Source organism: Silurus aristotelis (assembly GCF_946808225.1).
Source record: "Silurus aristotelis genome assembly, chromosome: 10".
Lineage (NCBI taxonomy): Eukaryota > Metazoa > Chordata > Actinopteri > Siluriformes > Siluridae > Silurus > Silurus aristotelis.
Window position 1 is genome coordinate 15,028,208 of NC_139583.1, and position 15,587 is coordinate 15,043,794.

General features: G+C 40.0%; 1 protein-coding gene across 1 annotated transcript in view; it reads right to left on the minus strand.

The window, feature by feature from the left end:
* edc4 (enhancer of mRNA decapping 4) overlaps window positions 1-15,587 on the minus strand; it is a 29,155-nt gene that overhangs the window by 11,599 nt on the left and 1,969 nt on the right. The window contains exons 3-20 of the mRNA XM_083552602.1: window positions 11,001-11,112; window positions 10,821-10,920; window positions 9,332-9,518; window positions 9,006-9,153; window positions 8,818-8,922; window positions 6,256-6,365; window positions 5,975-6,058; window positions 5,752-5,847; window positions 5,456-5,555; window positions 4,930-5,110; window positions 4,713-4,779; window positions 4,426-4,520; window positions 4,059-4,249; window positions 3,850-3,926; window positions 1,867-1,999; window positions 542-1,005; window positions 255-356; window positions 35-178 (exon numbers count right to left, since the gene is read on the minus strand). Of these exons, the coding sequence (XP_083408728.1) occupies window positions 35-178; window positions 255-356; window positions 542-1,005; window positions 1,867-1,999; window positions 3,850-3,926; window positions 4,059-4,249; window positions 4,426-4,520; window positions 4,713-4,779; window positions 4,930-5,110; window positions 5,456-5,555; window positions 5,752-5,847; window positions 5,975-6,058; window positions 6,256-6,365; window positions 8,818-8,922; window positions 9,006-9,153; window positions 9,332-9,518; window positions 10,821-10,920; window positions 11,001-11,112 (2,496 nt within the window). The remainder of the gene's footprint in view (window positions 1-34; window positions 179-254; window positions 357-541; window positions 1,006-1,866; window positions 2,000-3,849; window positions 3,927-4,058; window positions 4,250-4,425; window positions 4,521-4,712; window positions 4,780-4,929; window positions 5,111-5,455; window positions 5,556-5,751; window positions 5,848-5,974; window positions 6,059-6,255; window positions 6,366-8,817; window positions 8,923-9,005; window positions 9,154-9,331; window positions 9,519-10,820; window positions 10,921-11,000; window positions 11,113-15,587) is intronic.

Below are 15,587 nucleotides of genomic sequence, written 5' to 3' on the forward strand. Positions count from 1 at the left end.
ATATAAAGTTAACACGCCAGCGTATAAAGCTCACCCTTCTTCTTTCTTGCTCTTGCGCTTGAGTTTGGGCGAGCCACGAGGTGAAGTCTTCCAGTCCTTCACTGGGAGCCTGTGAGAGGCTCGAGAGCCACAGTTTCCTGAAGATGAGGCCAGACTGGCCACCTCATCATCATGATCGCTGTCAAGATAACAAATGTTATAAAGACTGTATCTATAGCTGTATGTGTTCTGTAGAGGGGTACTGTAGTGCATACCTCTGCTCTGCACTGGCGTCCTGGCTGTCATTCTGTGTTAGGTGGTAGGTGCGTCTGTGGAAGGGGGACGACATGTGCATGTCCTTCAAGTCCTCTCTAGAGCTAGAGCACATTCATGAAAAAAAATCAAGGATGACATTTTTTACATGGTTGTTTCATACACAGGTCATATCACCAAATTGCCAAACATCAATCTCAGAAATAACCTCCAATGCAATGCCTGGGATTAGATTGTAGAATAGAAACCATGAAGCAGATTGTGATCAGTATTTCTGAGCCCTTCTCACCATTCTCCCAGGCCGTTATCTCGCAGGCTGTTCCGTGTTTCACGTGTGATATCGGGTGCTGCAGGCCAGCTGCGGCTGGCACCACTTTCGGAGCAAGATGATGCAACTGCGTTAACTGCGTTTTCCTGCGACAGCGCTGTCTCCAGCAACGAGGGCGTGCTGCTGAGCCTTTGCTCACCATCTCCAGATGCTCCTCCACTCAAGTCCAGTGGTGAGAGCAGTTGCAGTGCTGAGGCTGCTGATGCCATGCTGTCCTGAAGGCCCTGGAGGGGGTCACGTGCCTCGCCCAACCCCCTAGACAATGTCTCTGAGGCAATCTCAGGGATGATGTCCTGCGATATGGCCGTGGAGGCCGAAGAGATTACGTCAGGTGAGCGAGCTCTAGTAGGGGAGGCCTGGGGTAGCAGCACAGGTTCCATAGCCTGGAGGTCAAGAGACATAGAGGAATTCGGAGAGGGCAGCACCTGCAGACGAAAAAGAGGATGGGGAAGTGCAGTGTGAGCGTAGGAGGCCGCCTCACAAAGCCGAGAGGCCTCATGCAGGAAAAAGAAAGAACGGACTAGAGGATGTGAGAAACCCTAACATGGAGCAAGGATGGAGGGCACCAAATGGGGAATGGGGTTGGAAGTGTGTTGCCCCACTTAGATTCAAATATACATCTAAATGCAAGTTTGCAGAAATAACATTTCCTTATATTCTTTTAATAAACCTAAACCTTTGAACAGGAGTGTATAAATTACTAGCCTTGTTATCTGTGATGAGCAAATTTTGTGCTATTAACAACCAGACAAAGAAATTTTTAATTAAGATTTTAAATTAAAAAATGTTATATTAAGAGAAAAAAATAAGCAATGCAAAAAAAAATATTTCAGGTCATTTATTTGCTATTTTAAATATACCATGCATAAGTAGTAGTGTAATAAGTAGAACACTAAGATGGCTTGTTGAAGCCAAAAATACGATACGAAATACTTATCGAAGAGGCTAACGATTATAGCTACAAAGCGTTCCCCTACCGATAAATACATATGCTTATTTGTTTCACTTAATTTGTATTACTGTAGTTACCCAACTCTAGTCAGTAGGGTTTCCAGGTAACCAAAACTTAACAATCAGCACACACTGGAACCAACTTACCCAGCAGGCTAGCGTTCCAATTTGTCCACTCATGTTGAATATATAACTCAATTAAGCTGATATAAATTAATAATCAAACAAAAATTACCTGTAATCTACTGTACAGCTGTTCCACACTTATCTACCACTTCCATGTAGCATGTTAGCATGCAGGTGTTTATGTAGCTGGTTATAGGTGGATTAAATACCTGGATATTCTCGCCCAGGCCTGAAATGAGGATCGAGTTGGCTCTGGGGCTGCTAGTGCTGGCACTGAGGTTCAAGCTGCTACTGACTGCATCTGTACACATCTTAGGGCTCTGGGTGAGGTCATCTGCAGCCCTGCAACAGCAGCACAGCCACAGAGATAAATACAGTGGTACCTCGACATACGAGCAAGGTTACGGAACGAATTAAACTCATATGTCAAATTGCTCGTATTTCAAAGCAAATTTCCTAATTGAAATTAATTGAAATGCCATTAATCCATTCCAGCCCCCAAAATGCCACCCCAGTTGTTTTTGGGTTTTATGGGGGGACACTACGTATCCCTAAACTTTACTTTTTCTTCTTTACTTATCTTAATTTTCCTCACAATCTTCGCTTTCTGGCTTCGATTCGCCATCTAGCAGCGTCGTCTCGAGCTCGTGTCTCAAGTTTTTGCTCGTGTATCAAAGCAAAAAAAAATCGACCGAGTGACCGCTCGTATCTCACAAAACTCGTTATGTCGAGGTACCGCTGTATAAATTTAGAGCCAACATGGGTAATAAAATAATAAGGCGAAAGGAGAAATATGACAAGAACATACACTCTTCTGCTCCTCAGCCTCTAGGACTGTGCACTGTCCTTACAAAGAACAGCCAGTTTGAGAAGACCATTTGAGAAGCAATGGTCAAAAGCAGTCTACCAAATTTACCAACATAAGTTGCAATAATCAGATATTAGGATGGTAATTGCATAGTGTTGGTTGTAAACTGTACTAAATGTATTATGTTGTGACCAAACACAAAAAGGAACTTTTTCACAAAGAAATTACCCCCTTAGACATTTAAATATCTATTTATATACTATTGATATATTTTCAAGATTGACTTACTGCTAAAATAGCAAAACAAAGATAGCCAAGTAGCATATAATTTGAGCAAACATTTTTCAAACTTGCTTATATACATTTATTTTGGAGTAGTCAATGTGCAGATTGTACAGCAGTATAGATTTACTGTACTCTGAACATAACTCAACAGCCATTATTGTCAAAATAACTGTCAACAAAAATGAGTTCACCCTAAGTGATAACAGCTGTATGTGTTGTAACCATGCAAAGCAACATGTCCTATTCATGTTCTTGTCTGCTTGACAGGACCATACAAATTTATTATTAGTATATCTTGTATTAGAGCAGTTAAAATGAGGCGTTTTTAGTACAATTCTCTCATACTGACCACTAGATTTTTAACATGGCTCCTCATGGCAAAGAATTACAATTGATGCTCTGCACAAAGATGCAGAGGCTATAAGGTGGTCAGTAACACCCTGAAACTGAGTTACAGTACAGTGGCCAGGGTCATACAGAGGTTTTCCAAGACTGGGTTCCACTCGGAAACAGGCCTCGCAAGGGTCCTTCAAAGAAATCGAGTCCTTGTGCTGTGCGTCAGGTGACGAAGCTGCTTCAAAAAACAGACGCATGAGTGTTGAAGCATTGCTTTACAGGGTTGCAGAAGCGGAAGGTCCACTTATCAGTGCTCAGACCACAGAATGCAACTTCCAGAAAGAAGCTGCTCCTGAAGCTGGCTCACAAGAAAGCCCACTCACTTTTGTTGCCCGTATTTAGACAATAATGGCTGTATGTGGTTATTTTTTAGAGGACAGTATTGTTCAGTATTCTAGTCAATGTGACTACTTTAAAATATATCTAAGTCTTATTTCTCTAGTATTGTCCCTTGAGAAGATCTACTAAAAGGGTTCCTGAAGTGCGAGTCGTGTACTCACTTTCGTGAGATGCTGCATATCGACTACATTACAGCAAATGTTATCTTTAGCACTGAATTATTTGGAAAGTTTTTGAACAGTGCTTGAAATAAATACAAACTGGGTGGGTTTCAAATCGCCAAATCAGGCTGGTTGCAGTACAAGACAGTACACTCTTCACAACTGATGTGCAACTTTTGATGACTTTAACCCTGGAGACTAACCTTGGACCACTGTCTGAGCTGCTCATGGCAGTTACTATAGTCAAACTGCTGGCACTGCTGCCAGGGGAGGCTGGTACCTGACAAAAACACATACAGCACAGGCAAATTAAATGATTAATTCAGATCAACAAAACTTCTGTGAAATTTCATCTAAAACAAAGTGATCTCAACAGAAGAAAAAGTTTTTGCAAAGTGAACGAGAAGCTTACGGATGCGCTGGGTGTCATGAAGGCATCCGGGGTCATGAGTTTAGGCATGGTTGAACCAGAGGGGCTCAGGAAGTCAGCTGGTGCTGGGAGAGAGGGAATCTTACACAGGTCTGTCTGTGAACCACTTGCACCAGATTCCTTATCTGAGCTCAACAACTCCATGCTCAAATCAGTCAAATGGTCTGCAAAACCTGGAGCACATGCACATAAAAATGTAAGCAAAAAACCCAGACATATAATAATCCCACACATTAGCACATGCCGAGCAGAAAATCATGAAACCGAGCTGCACTCAGCTCAGGATTTACAAAACAGATTAGAGCCAGGGAAAATAAATATGAGTGTGCGCATTAGTCTGCACTCATACCAAAGCTGTCCTGGGAGCCAGAGCATGTAGGCATAAACAGGGAAGCAGCAGCACCCTGGTTGGGCTGGAACCAGATCTGCACATCCTGAAGGGACCTGTGGGAGGAAAACCAGCCAGAATGCAGTCAACATTTCATAACTCTGTATGCAATTATTATCCATGAATACATGCCGAAAGCCCTGGGCTGTACAGACTAATAAATATTGTGCACAGAGCAACACCCCAGAGCAAAATGGTATCATTTGCATAGATTTTTGGAGAAATAATGGGCAATCTAATCAGCTCACTTTGTATGCACACAGTAAAGTTTGATCTGGATTCCTGATTTTGACTCCAATGGTCCCTGGCTTCCCTCTGTGTGGAACAAAAAAAAAAAAATATTAGTAGGCATGTATATATACATAAATACACACACACACACACACACACACACACACACACACACACACACACACACACACACACACACACACACACACATATACACACACTAAAGGAGCTAACCTGTGGTCATGCTTTCACTCTCCTCGTCTGGCGGGAGGACTTCAGTGTGCCGCAAGCGAGCATGGCTGACATCCTGAACACCAAAGCTCAGAACAGGGTGTGTAAGCAGGAACTCTGAGACAGCCATAAAGCTAGCATGGCCCTTCTCCTGATCCTGAAGAAGCTCCATCACATACAGAACCTGCAAAACATACACAGGCAGGGAATTAATCTGGGATCATTTTTTAGTCTAGACTCAATCTAATATCACATTTAAAAACTGATGATCTACTTTATCAACTGGCTGCTACTCCTATAATTGAAAACCAACAAATGGAAACCCATGGCAGTTATTAAGAGGACTTTTATCAGCATTTCACAAATGCATATAATGTATACAGGTCATTTCCACTTTTTACATTAATATTTAATTTTGCTTTAGTTGCTTTGCTATTTCAGTACAGGTATTTCAGGCTGTTTGTCAGCTGCCAACTTAAAGTGAGTGTTTTTGCAGAAGTGAGTGAATGACAAAGACACAAGGTCAGACCTTTCTCTGCACATCTGTTAAAATGAGGCACTCAGCAGACAGGTCCAGACTGGCTTTCAGACTGGGCAGAACACTCGAGTTTACTGGGTCAGGACTAAACCTGTAAGGTTGGAATAAGGATAGTCATGTTGATCATGATGAATTTATAAGAGGCTTTTGCATAAGTCGTGGATTTTAAATAATTCACTGGAACAAAAAGAAGGGAGCACTTCTTGATCCAAATGCTACACACACATTTTGGTTAGAATACAAGAATATCATATAAAATGCACTATACAAAGAAAAAAGGGACACACTTAATAGTCTGTAGACAAGTCCACGATACTGTGCACCACATCTTCAGTTCCTGGTTCTGATCTGCTCCTGTGATTAGGAATCGCCAGAATGGCACGCTACAAAAGAAAACAAGTAAGCAATAGTGAACACACATTACCATTCATCAACACCGACATTCCACAAGATCTAGAATTAGATTATATTTAGGATTTGCAGGTTCTGTGTAGAAAAATGGTCACTCACTCTGGATCCTGCTTCTTATGGTTGTCACAGAAGAGGAGGCAGGAGAGAGGCCGTCCATTATGTGGCTGCCACTCATGTAAACATCTGCCGATCAAAACAGTTTATTGAATTCACAAGACTCTAATATGAACAGACTGACCATTTAAAATTACAGGAGAAAGCAGCATGAGCTAACAATAAAGCAAGGAAAATACATAAAGCCGTTTCAGATTTAACGATTCAGAACACGACTGCCAATAAAAAGCAAAATTCTTAAAAACAAAAAAGTAGTACAAGTCTACCTTGGTTGGTCCTGCCCGTCAATATAGATCTGCCAGAATTTGACATAGCCATCATGACTGGCTGTGGCAAGGACCGTGCCATCTGGTGACAAAGCACCTTCGCTGATACGCTGTACAAAGACAGTAAAAAGAGCATGAAACAGGAAGTAACCATGTCAGTACTTTAAAAACTGATCGCCACAATTCGGTATTATTTGCAATACACCACACCCCCTGCTGGATCTAAACATACTTTACAGTTGTAACTAAATATAGAAAACAGCAAAAAGTTTAACAAAAGCCTTTAACAAGGATATCACAGATTATTATTGTGTTTGTTTTGATGCTACACTATATGCATCGAAGCAGACACCAGTTTCCCCAGAAGTGACAAACAATTTGTTCTGTTGGCTGCTCCCATTATGGGTCACCACAGAGGAACATCCATCTCCAGATGACTCTGTCCTGTGCATCTACCTCTTTCAAACCCTCACCACATCCATAAACCTCCTCCTTAGCCTCTCCCTGTTCCATCCTCAGCATTCTCCTACTGATATACCCCATGTCCCTCCTCTGCACATGACCAAACCATCTCAACCATCACGCCTCGCTCATCTCGTCTCCAAAACGTCCTACATGCACTGTCCCTCTAATAAACTCATTTCTAATCCTGACCAACCTAATCACTGCCACGAAAAAATTGCAGCATCTTCAATTCTGCCCCCTCCAACTCTGCCCCCTGTCTCTCAAAACTAAACAATTAACTTGGGAACAAACCCAAAATGATGAATTTCAGATAGTTTTCTGGATAGACTATAATACTGGTGAGAATTACACCAACAGACAGATACAGAAGGCTCTTGTTCTGATTTCAGTAATGCAATTCCTTCCTGCTTCTTGCAGAAAAATCAATTATTAATGTTTAATTAATGGTATGTCTCATTTCATATGCATTTTTGATTCTCTATTAATCATTACATGACCCACCAGATTTACCAGTCTGTGTGTGGTTTGATAGGTTTAAAGCATTCACCACAAAAATTACAGTATAATACACTATATAATAATAAATTATAATAATAAACCAGGATAGAAATTATAAGCATTGAATCCCCTACAAAATGACAGGGTCATGTGCTGTCCGATGTCACCGTGTCCCTCAATTTTATTTACAGACATTAAGCAGCAATTTGAAGGTAATTTAATTGTTTGCTCCTTAGCCAACGCTCACAGTAGTGCCATGAGAAGGATGAGAAGAGGGAAAAAAACGTGTTTGCATGGGAAAACTGACATTGTGAAGAATTGCGCATCTTAAAAATGATGGTACTCAAATTGTTTACTTTCTGTTGCTTTTATGTTCCTGTGTTATTTACATTCGAAAAGAATTTTTTTTTGTTTGTTTGAGGTTCAAGTGAGGGTTCTATGTTTGTTTTTGCATTATGATGATCAATAAGCCCTTCATGCCTGACTGCACACATGCCAAATATTCTCTTGTATTCTTTTAACATATACAAGTGCAGTTGTGTTTTAATAAGTGATTAATATTCCCCTGCCATTAAGTAAAGTGACTAATTACACCCAAATAAAGTCAGCACTTCCTATAGGATTCTGATAGCATGCCTTTGGTAAACTTCAGCTTGGAAAAGCAATGAAAAAAGCAAAGAAAAGAGCAGGAGAAAACTGATCAGGGAGGCTCCCAAGAGGCCTACAGCTATATAAAACCTGCAACAATCTCAGGCGAGTACTAGTTGCTAGTACGTGTAGCCACAATCTTCTAAATTCTTCATATGTTTGGGCTACTTGCTAAAAAGGCAAGACAAGACATTTTAAATCAAGACACACCCAGTGCCAAATTAAGTTTGCTTTGAAAATTTTTAATCTTACAAAACCATATGGAATGATGTGTTTTAGTCTGAGGAGTCCAACATCTTTGGACAAAAAAGATCACAATCTCCACAGTGATCTACAGAGACAGCAGCTGTTTTGCTCCCAATCCCAATTATAACAGCACAAAACCCTATATAGCCACTGCATCATGACAATGACTACCAGAACCACGACCACCAGAACAAGATAAAGGCTTTGGAATGGCACAGCCAAAGTCCAGATCTGAATTTAAATCCATTAAGAAAACTATGGGGAGTCCTGAAGAGGTATACGCAAGGGAAATTACCAAACCAGACTTCTAATCACAAAAATTTAATACAATGATCAAATCTAAAATCTAAAAAGTGCTTTCACAACTAATACTTACTATCGCTTTTCACTTTAATATAGGTTTCAATTTCACAATTAAAAATTAAAAAGGCATGATTTTACAAAAACCTGCCAGGGCTGTTTAATATCCAGTATTTAAGTGACCGGAATCCTTTTGATTGCGTTCAACATTTTGATATTTATATGGCTTATAAGTTTGGGAAAACTAACTGCTAACAACTCTAGTATGCAATTATGTTATAACTGTGGCAAATCTCCACAGCAGTGTGGCTTTAGATACAGTCATTCAGAGCCATTCTGAAATTCCAGCGCCAGCTAGCTGATCTGTGATGAGAGCAGAACACTTATGAGCAGATTACGACTTACCGCCGTATGTCCTTTAATGACGATGAAGCCCTCTTTAATCTCTGTAGCATCCACAGGCCATGTGGTGTTGCTCGAACGCAGGATGTCAAGGTCCCAAACCTCAGCCTACAAACAGAGCAAAAGAGAATGTAAATCCAAAAGCAGTGTACTAATGGAAAGCATGAATAATAAGCGCATGTAATGCCAACCCTATCTTCATGCAGCAATGCCAGTGTCTGGCAGCCATCCTCTGGGTTCTCCTCATTGTCCTCAGGAATAAAGGGGCACCAGATAAGTCTTCGATTCGAGTTTAGTGGCGTGTCTTCAGGTCTCCGGATATGCACAATCACCTCATCTCTGTTTCTTAGAGTTAAGGGGCAAAAAAGAACAACACTTTCCTGATACACACACACACACACTAGTGTTATTTCTGCTGTACACTGACTATAATTTGCAGGCTTGAATTCTATGTATTAAAAGTCATCTAGTTGATGCAGCATGGTCAGAAATAACCACTTTTGCTTGAGAAAGATACTGTATTTTGCCATTTTCACTGGTGAGCTGCCAGATGAACATGTTGCCGGCTTCGTCCACACAGCCCAGCAGGGTGGAGTCAAGATGGGCAAAGGCCAGGTCTGTGACAGAACCAGTAAAACCCTTCAGCAGCGTGCGCTCCGTCGAGCCCAAACGCAGGACACGGACCATATAGTGATTATTGGCACCTAGGAACAGGCAAGTCAGAATCACCTTTCTGGATGCTAAATAACAAAACGAACGTCAAACACTAAACATGCCTTGCCCGATTCATTACATTTGATTCAAGTAAGAAAATTATATTTGCCACAAAATCATTGATTTTATAAATACATTTATTTTACTAAATATTCATTAAAAACGCTTCATAAAATGGAATCTTTAAAAAGGCAGACTGATGATTCACGCAGCGTTGCACTTTATACTGACTGCACGACATTTCCGTTATTTCCCCTTTTTAGAGAAATACTGGCAAGTATTATTATATTTATTTTTATTCCTTTTTTTTATATATATGTTCCATTTAGTAGCACTTTTACTTTACTCGTTCAATGTGACAAAAAAATATTAATAATAATTTTTTTTTAAAAGGGTAGTGTAAAGAGAGCTTCGGGGGAGAGGGTTTGCAGAGCTGAGCGGACTAGGGATTTTTCAACTAACTTTACTCCAAATGGTTCATCTGGATTAATATCAGGTTACAGTGCAGAACAGTTCAATGAACTAATAACTATTATAAGTGTCTAAAAAAGAAAACGAATTCGTGCATGCGTTTCTGCTCCCTTGTGCCGTCTCTGTCACAATGGAAAAACATGGAGAGTAGTGAAACCATTAACTGTCGATGCCACCCTCTTCCTTCACAATTTGTACTGATGTTTGTGTAAATAATTGTGTGACACTTTCTGCAAACTTTGTTTTGAAGAGGTTCCAGTTTGCAAGTGGCTTTTGTGTGACATTACACCTGTTGCTCACCCATCAATCTTTCATGATTATTGGGTATGTGGTGGTTCTCTTTTGGACAGATGACTTAATGCCGAGTTGCATTTCCGGTGGCTGAAAGTCAAGTTAATTGGATGTTTTTGAAGGATAAAGCGTCCACTTCTTAAAACCATGTAGTGTGTAGTCTGCTATTCCTGTGATCGTTATTGTTTAGCTGTGTCAGTAGCTAAACTGTTAGCCATTCAGCTTTAATAAACTAAAACATAGCGCTATTATTTGAATCTGAGCGCAGTTGTTTTGAGGGGGCACTCGAAGTAAAGCCACCAATTGATTTCGATGCCAATACTATGGAACAAGTTATTATTATTATTATTATTATTATTATTATTAATATTATTATTATTATTATATTCTTATTAAACCTGAAAATCAGGACAAGTAAAAAATGTTTACCTCAATCCTGGCTTTTAACCACAAAGAGCTGAATTGCAAATAATCAAAGCTCAAGCACCAAAGACATAATCAGCCATCAATTCCTGGCTGGGCATGCTTACCTCTAATGGCATATGCCAAGTATGAATTAGAGACCGCTATTAGTTTGCCATAGTAATACTTGTGCTCCCAGTCATATTTTGCCACTGGCTGGATTTTAACCTGCAAAAGAAACACGTATGTATAAATGCTCTGCTAGAGCTATACAATCTAATGTGATTTGCAACAACAGACTGAAATACCTTGTTACTCCCACGAGCTTTACTGTCAATGCTTGAGTCTCGACTGGCGACAATTACCACATTGCTGGAAGTGATAGGAATGCAGGTTGAGTCATCGTCACCGGTCAGGGAACTACAGAGTAAATCACACAAACACATTCGAAATGAACAGACATTTATGCAGGTGATGCAAAACACATGGCACTAAGCCCCTAAGACGACACCCGGTTCCACAGCAGAATCGCAGGAACTGATCAAAATAACTGAAGTAAATAATCCTTTAAAAAAGATTGAGAAATTCAGAGCAAATATACATTGAGACCTGCGTACTTTTAAACAATGTAAAGGAAAATGTAGATATTTCTCGCTAACCATAACGTTAGAAAACTGCTGAACAGACAGCTGAGAGGTTGTGGTGAGCAAGAATTGTAGTTAACCCCCTTCCATATTCTCACTGATCCACATTGTAGGTTTCACAGATCAGTTTTTACTGAGCACTAATTTCATGCCTGCATGGGTGCTCCCCTTGCAAATACATCAGTGTCTAGCAGCTAGTCAAACTGATTTGAGCCTGACGAAGACTGGTGTGGCCACAGCAGTGTACTCACGCACTGTGTGAGTATGTACAGGTTGTTCCAGAGTTATGATAGTTTGACTTACAATTCTACTATACATTGGGATGCGTCCAGTGTAGGCATATCCCGCCTTGTGAGATGCCTTACTCGTGCTAGCGTATACCTCCCGGTTTTTTTTTTTTGTTGTTTCAAAGCCCAGTTTTTAACTCAGACCCTCCACAAATGAACAGGCACAACACTTTGTCCACACACACACACACACACACACACACAGGTGCATCTCAAATTAGAAAATCATTCAAAAGTTGATTTATTTTAGTAATTTAATACAAAGTGAAACTATTATATAGATTCAGCACACACAGACTATTATATTTAAGGTGTTTATTTCTTTTAATTTTAATGAATACGGCTTACAGCTAATGAAAACCCAAAATTCAGTACATCAGAAAATTAGAATTTTGTGAAAAGGTTCAATATTGGAGAGTCATGGTGTCATACTCTAATCAGCTAATTAACTCCAAACACCTGCAAAGGTTTCCTGAGCCTTTAAATGGTGTCTCAGTCTGGTTCAGGCTCCACTTGACAGTTGTCCAGAAGATGATCATTGACACCCTGCACATGGAGGGTAAGAGACAAAAGGTCATCGCTAAAGAAGCTGCTGTTCACAGAGTGCTGTATCCAAGCACATAATGAAAAGTTGAATGGAAGGAAAAATGTGGTAGAAAAGGTGAAATGAAGCCCATTTAAGAATTTGGAGGAGATTCACAAAGAGTGGACTGCAGCTGGAGTCAGTGCTTTAAGAGCCTCCACGTACAAACGTATCCATCAGCTACAACTGACGCATTCCTTGTGTCGAGCAGCTTCTGAACCAGAGACAACGTCAGAGGTGTCTTACCTGGGCAAAGGACAAAACTGTTGGACTGTTGCTCAGTGGGCCAAAGTCGTCTTTTCAGATGAAAGGAAAGAATTTTGCATTTCATTTGGAAATCAAAGTTCCAGAGTCTGGAAAATGAGTGGAGCACAAAATCCAGTGTAAAGTTTGCACAGTCAGTGGTGGTTTGGAGAGTCGTGTCATCTGCTGGTGTTGGTCCACTGTGTTATATCAAATCCAAGATCAGCACAGCCGTCTAGCAGGAAGTTTTATAGCACTTCATGCTTCCCTCTGCTGACCAGCTTTATGAAGATGCTGATTTTATGTTCCAGCAGGATTTGGCACCTGCCCACACTGCCAAAAGCACCAAAAGTTGGCCATGGTTAAATGACCATGGTGTTGGTGTGCTTGACTGGCCAGCAAACTCAACACCTGAACACCATAGAGAATCTTTGTCAAGAGGAAACAGTGCCACAGACTGATCACCTCCATGCCACGCTGAATTGAGGCAGTAATTAAAGCAAAAGGAGCCTCTACCAAATATTGAGCACATACACAGTAAATGAACACCAAATATTTTTTGATTGGTCTTATGAAGTATTCAGATTTTTTGAGATGGTGGGTTTTTGTTAAATGTGAGCCGAAATCATTTAGAATTAAAATAAATAAACATTTGAAATATATCAGTGTGTGTGTGTGTGTGTGTGTGTGTGTGATGAATCTATATAATATACAAGTTGCACATTCTGTATTAAATTACTTTTGTATTGAATTACTTGTATTTGTATTGAAGTCATGGCCAAAAATATCAGCACCCTTGCAATTCTGTCAGAAAACGCAACATCTCTCAAAAAATTGTTCCAATGGCAAATGTTTGGAATTCACGTGCTTATTGATTTTGTTTGCACTGCAACAACACAAATAAAAACAGAAGAAAAGTCAAACTTGATAAGATTTTACAGAACTCAAAAATGGACTGGACACAATGATTGGCAGCTTGTCAAAATTGTAAGACATGATTGCTTTTCAAGCATGTGATTTGTATTGAGACACACCTGTAGGCAATACAGTAATTACACCTGCAACCAGTCACAATGGAAAAAAAATGACTCGACCTTTGTGTTTTGTCACACTGAGCATGGAGAGCAAAATTAATCAACAACAACAACAACGAAGGATTGTTCGAATGGAGGATTAAAAACCTTGAGTCACCATCTGAATGAAAAGGGACGCTTTGGTAGGAGGCCCAGTAGGACCCCACTGCTGACTGGAGTTTTCTTAAACTTATGTAACAAAACCACAATCCGTCTGGTAGAACGTAATCGAATTATTAGAGTTACTCGAGGAATCGTTACATCCCTAATATATGTATTATATTTATTAAAATATAATCGCACATTTTGATCTGTTATTAATCTACAGTGCATCTCGTAAAGTATTCACAGAGCTTCACTTTCTCCACATTTTGTTATGTTAGTCTTATTCCAAAAATAGACTTAATTCATTATTTTCATCAAAAGTCTACAAATAATTCCCCATAATGGCAACATGAAAGAAGTTTGTTTGCAATCTTTGCAAATTTATAAACCAAAAACAAAATTACATTTAGATAAGTTTTCACAGGCTTTGCTATGACACTCAAAATTGAGCACAGGTGCATCGGTTCCACTGATCATCCTTGAGATGTTTCTACAACTTGATTGGAGTAAATTCAGTAATTGGACATGATTTGGAAAAGCACACACCTGTCTGTATAAGAACCCACAGTTATCAGTGCATGTCCAAGCACAAACCAAGCAATGAAGTCCAAGAAATTGCCTGTAGACCTCCGAGATTGTATCGAGGCACAGATCTGGGGAAAGGTACAGAAAAATTTCTGCAGCATTGAAGGTCCCAATGAGCACAGTGGCCTTCATCATCCGTAAATGGAAGAAGTTTGGAACAAACTGAGCGATCGTGGGAGAAGCACCTTAGTCAGTCAATGAGATGGCCAAGAACCTGATAGTCACTCTGAAAGAACTCCAGCGTTTCTCTGTGGAGAGAAAACCTTCCAGAACAACAACCATCTTTGCAGCACTCCACCAATAAAGCCTATATGGTAGAGAGGCCAGACAGAAGCCACTCCTCAGTAAAAGGCACAAGACAGCCCACCTGGAGTCATTTCTGGAGAAAACCAGGCATTGCTCATCACCTGGCCAATACCATCCCTACAGTGAAGCATGGTGGTGGCAGCATCATGCTGTGGGGATGATTTTCAGCAGCAGTAATTGTGAGACTAGTCAGGAATGAGGGAAAGATGAATGCAAAATGTACAGAGACATCCTTGATAAAAACCTGCTCCAGAGTACTCTGGACCTCAGACTGAGGCGATCTTCCAACAGGACAATGACCCTAAGCACACAGCCAAAATAACAAAAGTGTGGCTACAGGACAACTCTGTAAATGTCCTTAAACGGCCCAGCCAGAGCCGAGACCTGAACCAGATTGACCTTCTGCAAAGAAGACATGGGAGAAACTGCCCAAAAAACGATGTGAGAAGCTTGTAGCATCACACTCAAAAAGACTCGAGGCTGTAATTGGTGTCAACGGTGCTTTAACAAAGAATTGAACAAAGGCTGTGTTTATTTTCTTATTTGTAATAAATTTGCAAAGATTTAAAAAAAAAAATGTCACGTTGTCATTATAGGGTATTGTTTGTAGAATTTAGGAAAAAAATAATTAATTGATTTCATTTTGGAATAACACTAACAACATAAAATGTGGGAAAAGCACTGTGAATGCTCTTAGTTTTTAATACTAATTTACTAATCAATATGGTTATGGACAACTATAGGTGCGTTATGCAAATGTATGTTTATTATTAGTGAAACCCAACTCAACATAGAGCACGTTTCAAATGACGTAAATCATCAGAACATCAAACAGAACTTTTGACATGTTTCCACACGGACAGTTAATGAGGTGACACCCGAAAAACGGTACCTCTTCTAACTTATATGGATTACATAATCAGAGAATAGAAGTTGTATATGTGAAAAGAAGATATTTAAAGCGTTCTTTATATATTTATCATGTCTGTGAGGCAACTATTCACTGAGATTGATAGTGTTTTATTTATGTCAGTAGGAGTAAGACAGAGTACATGTGTGTGAATGAGAG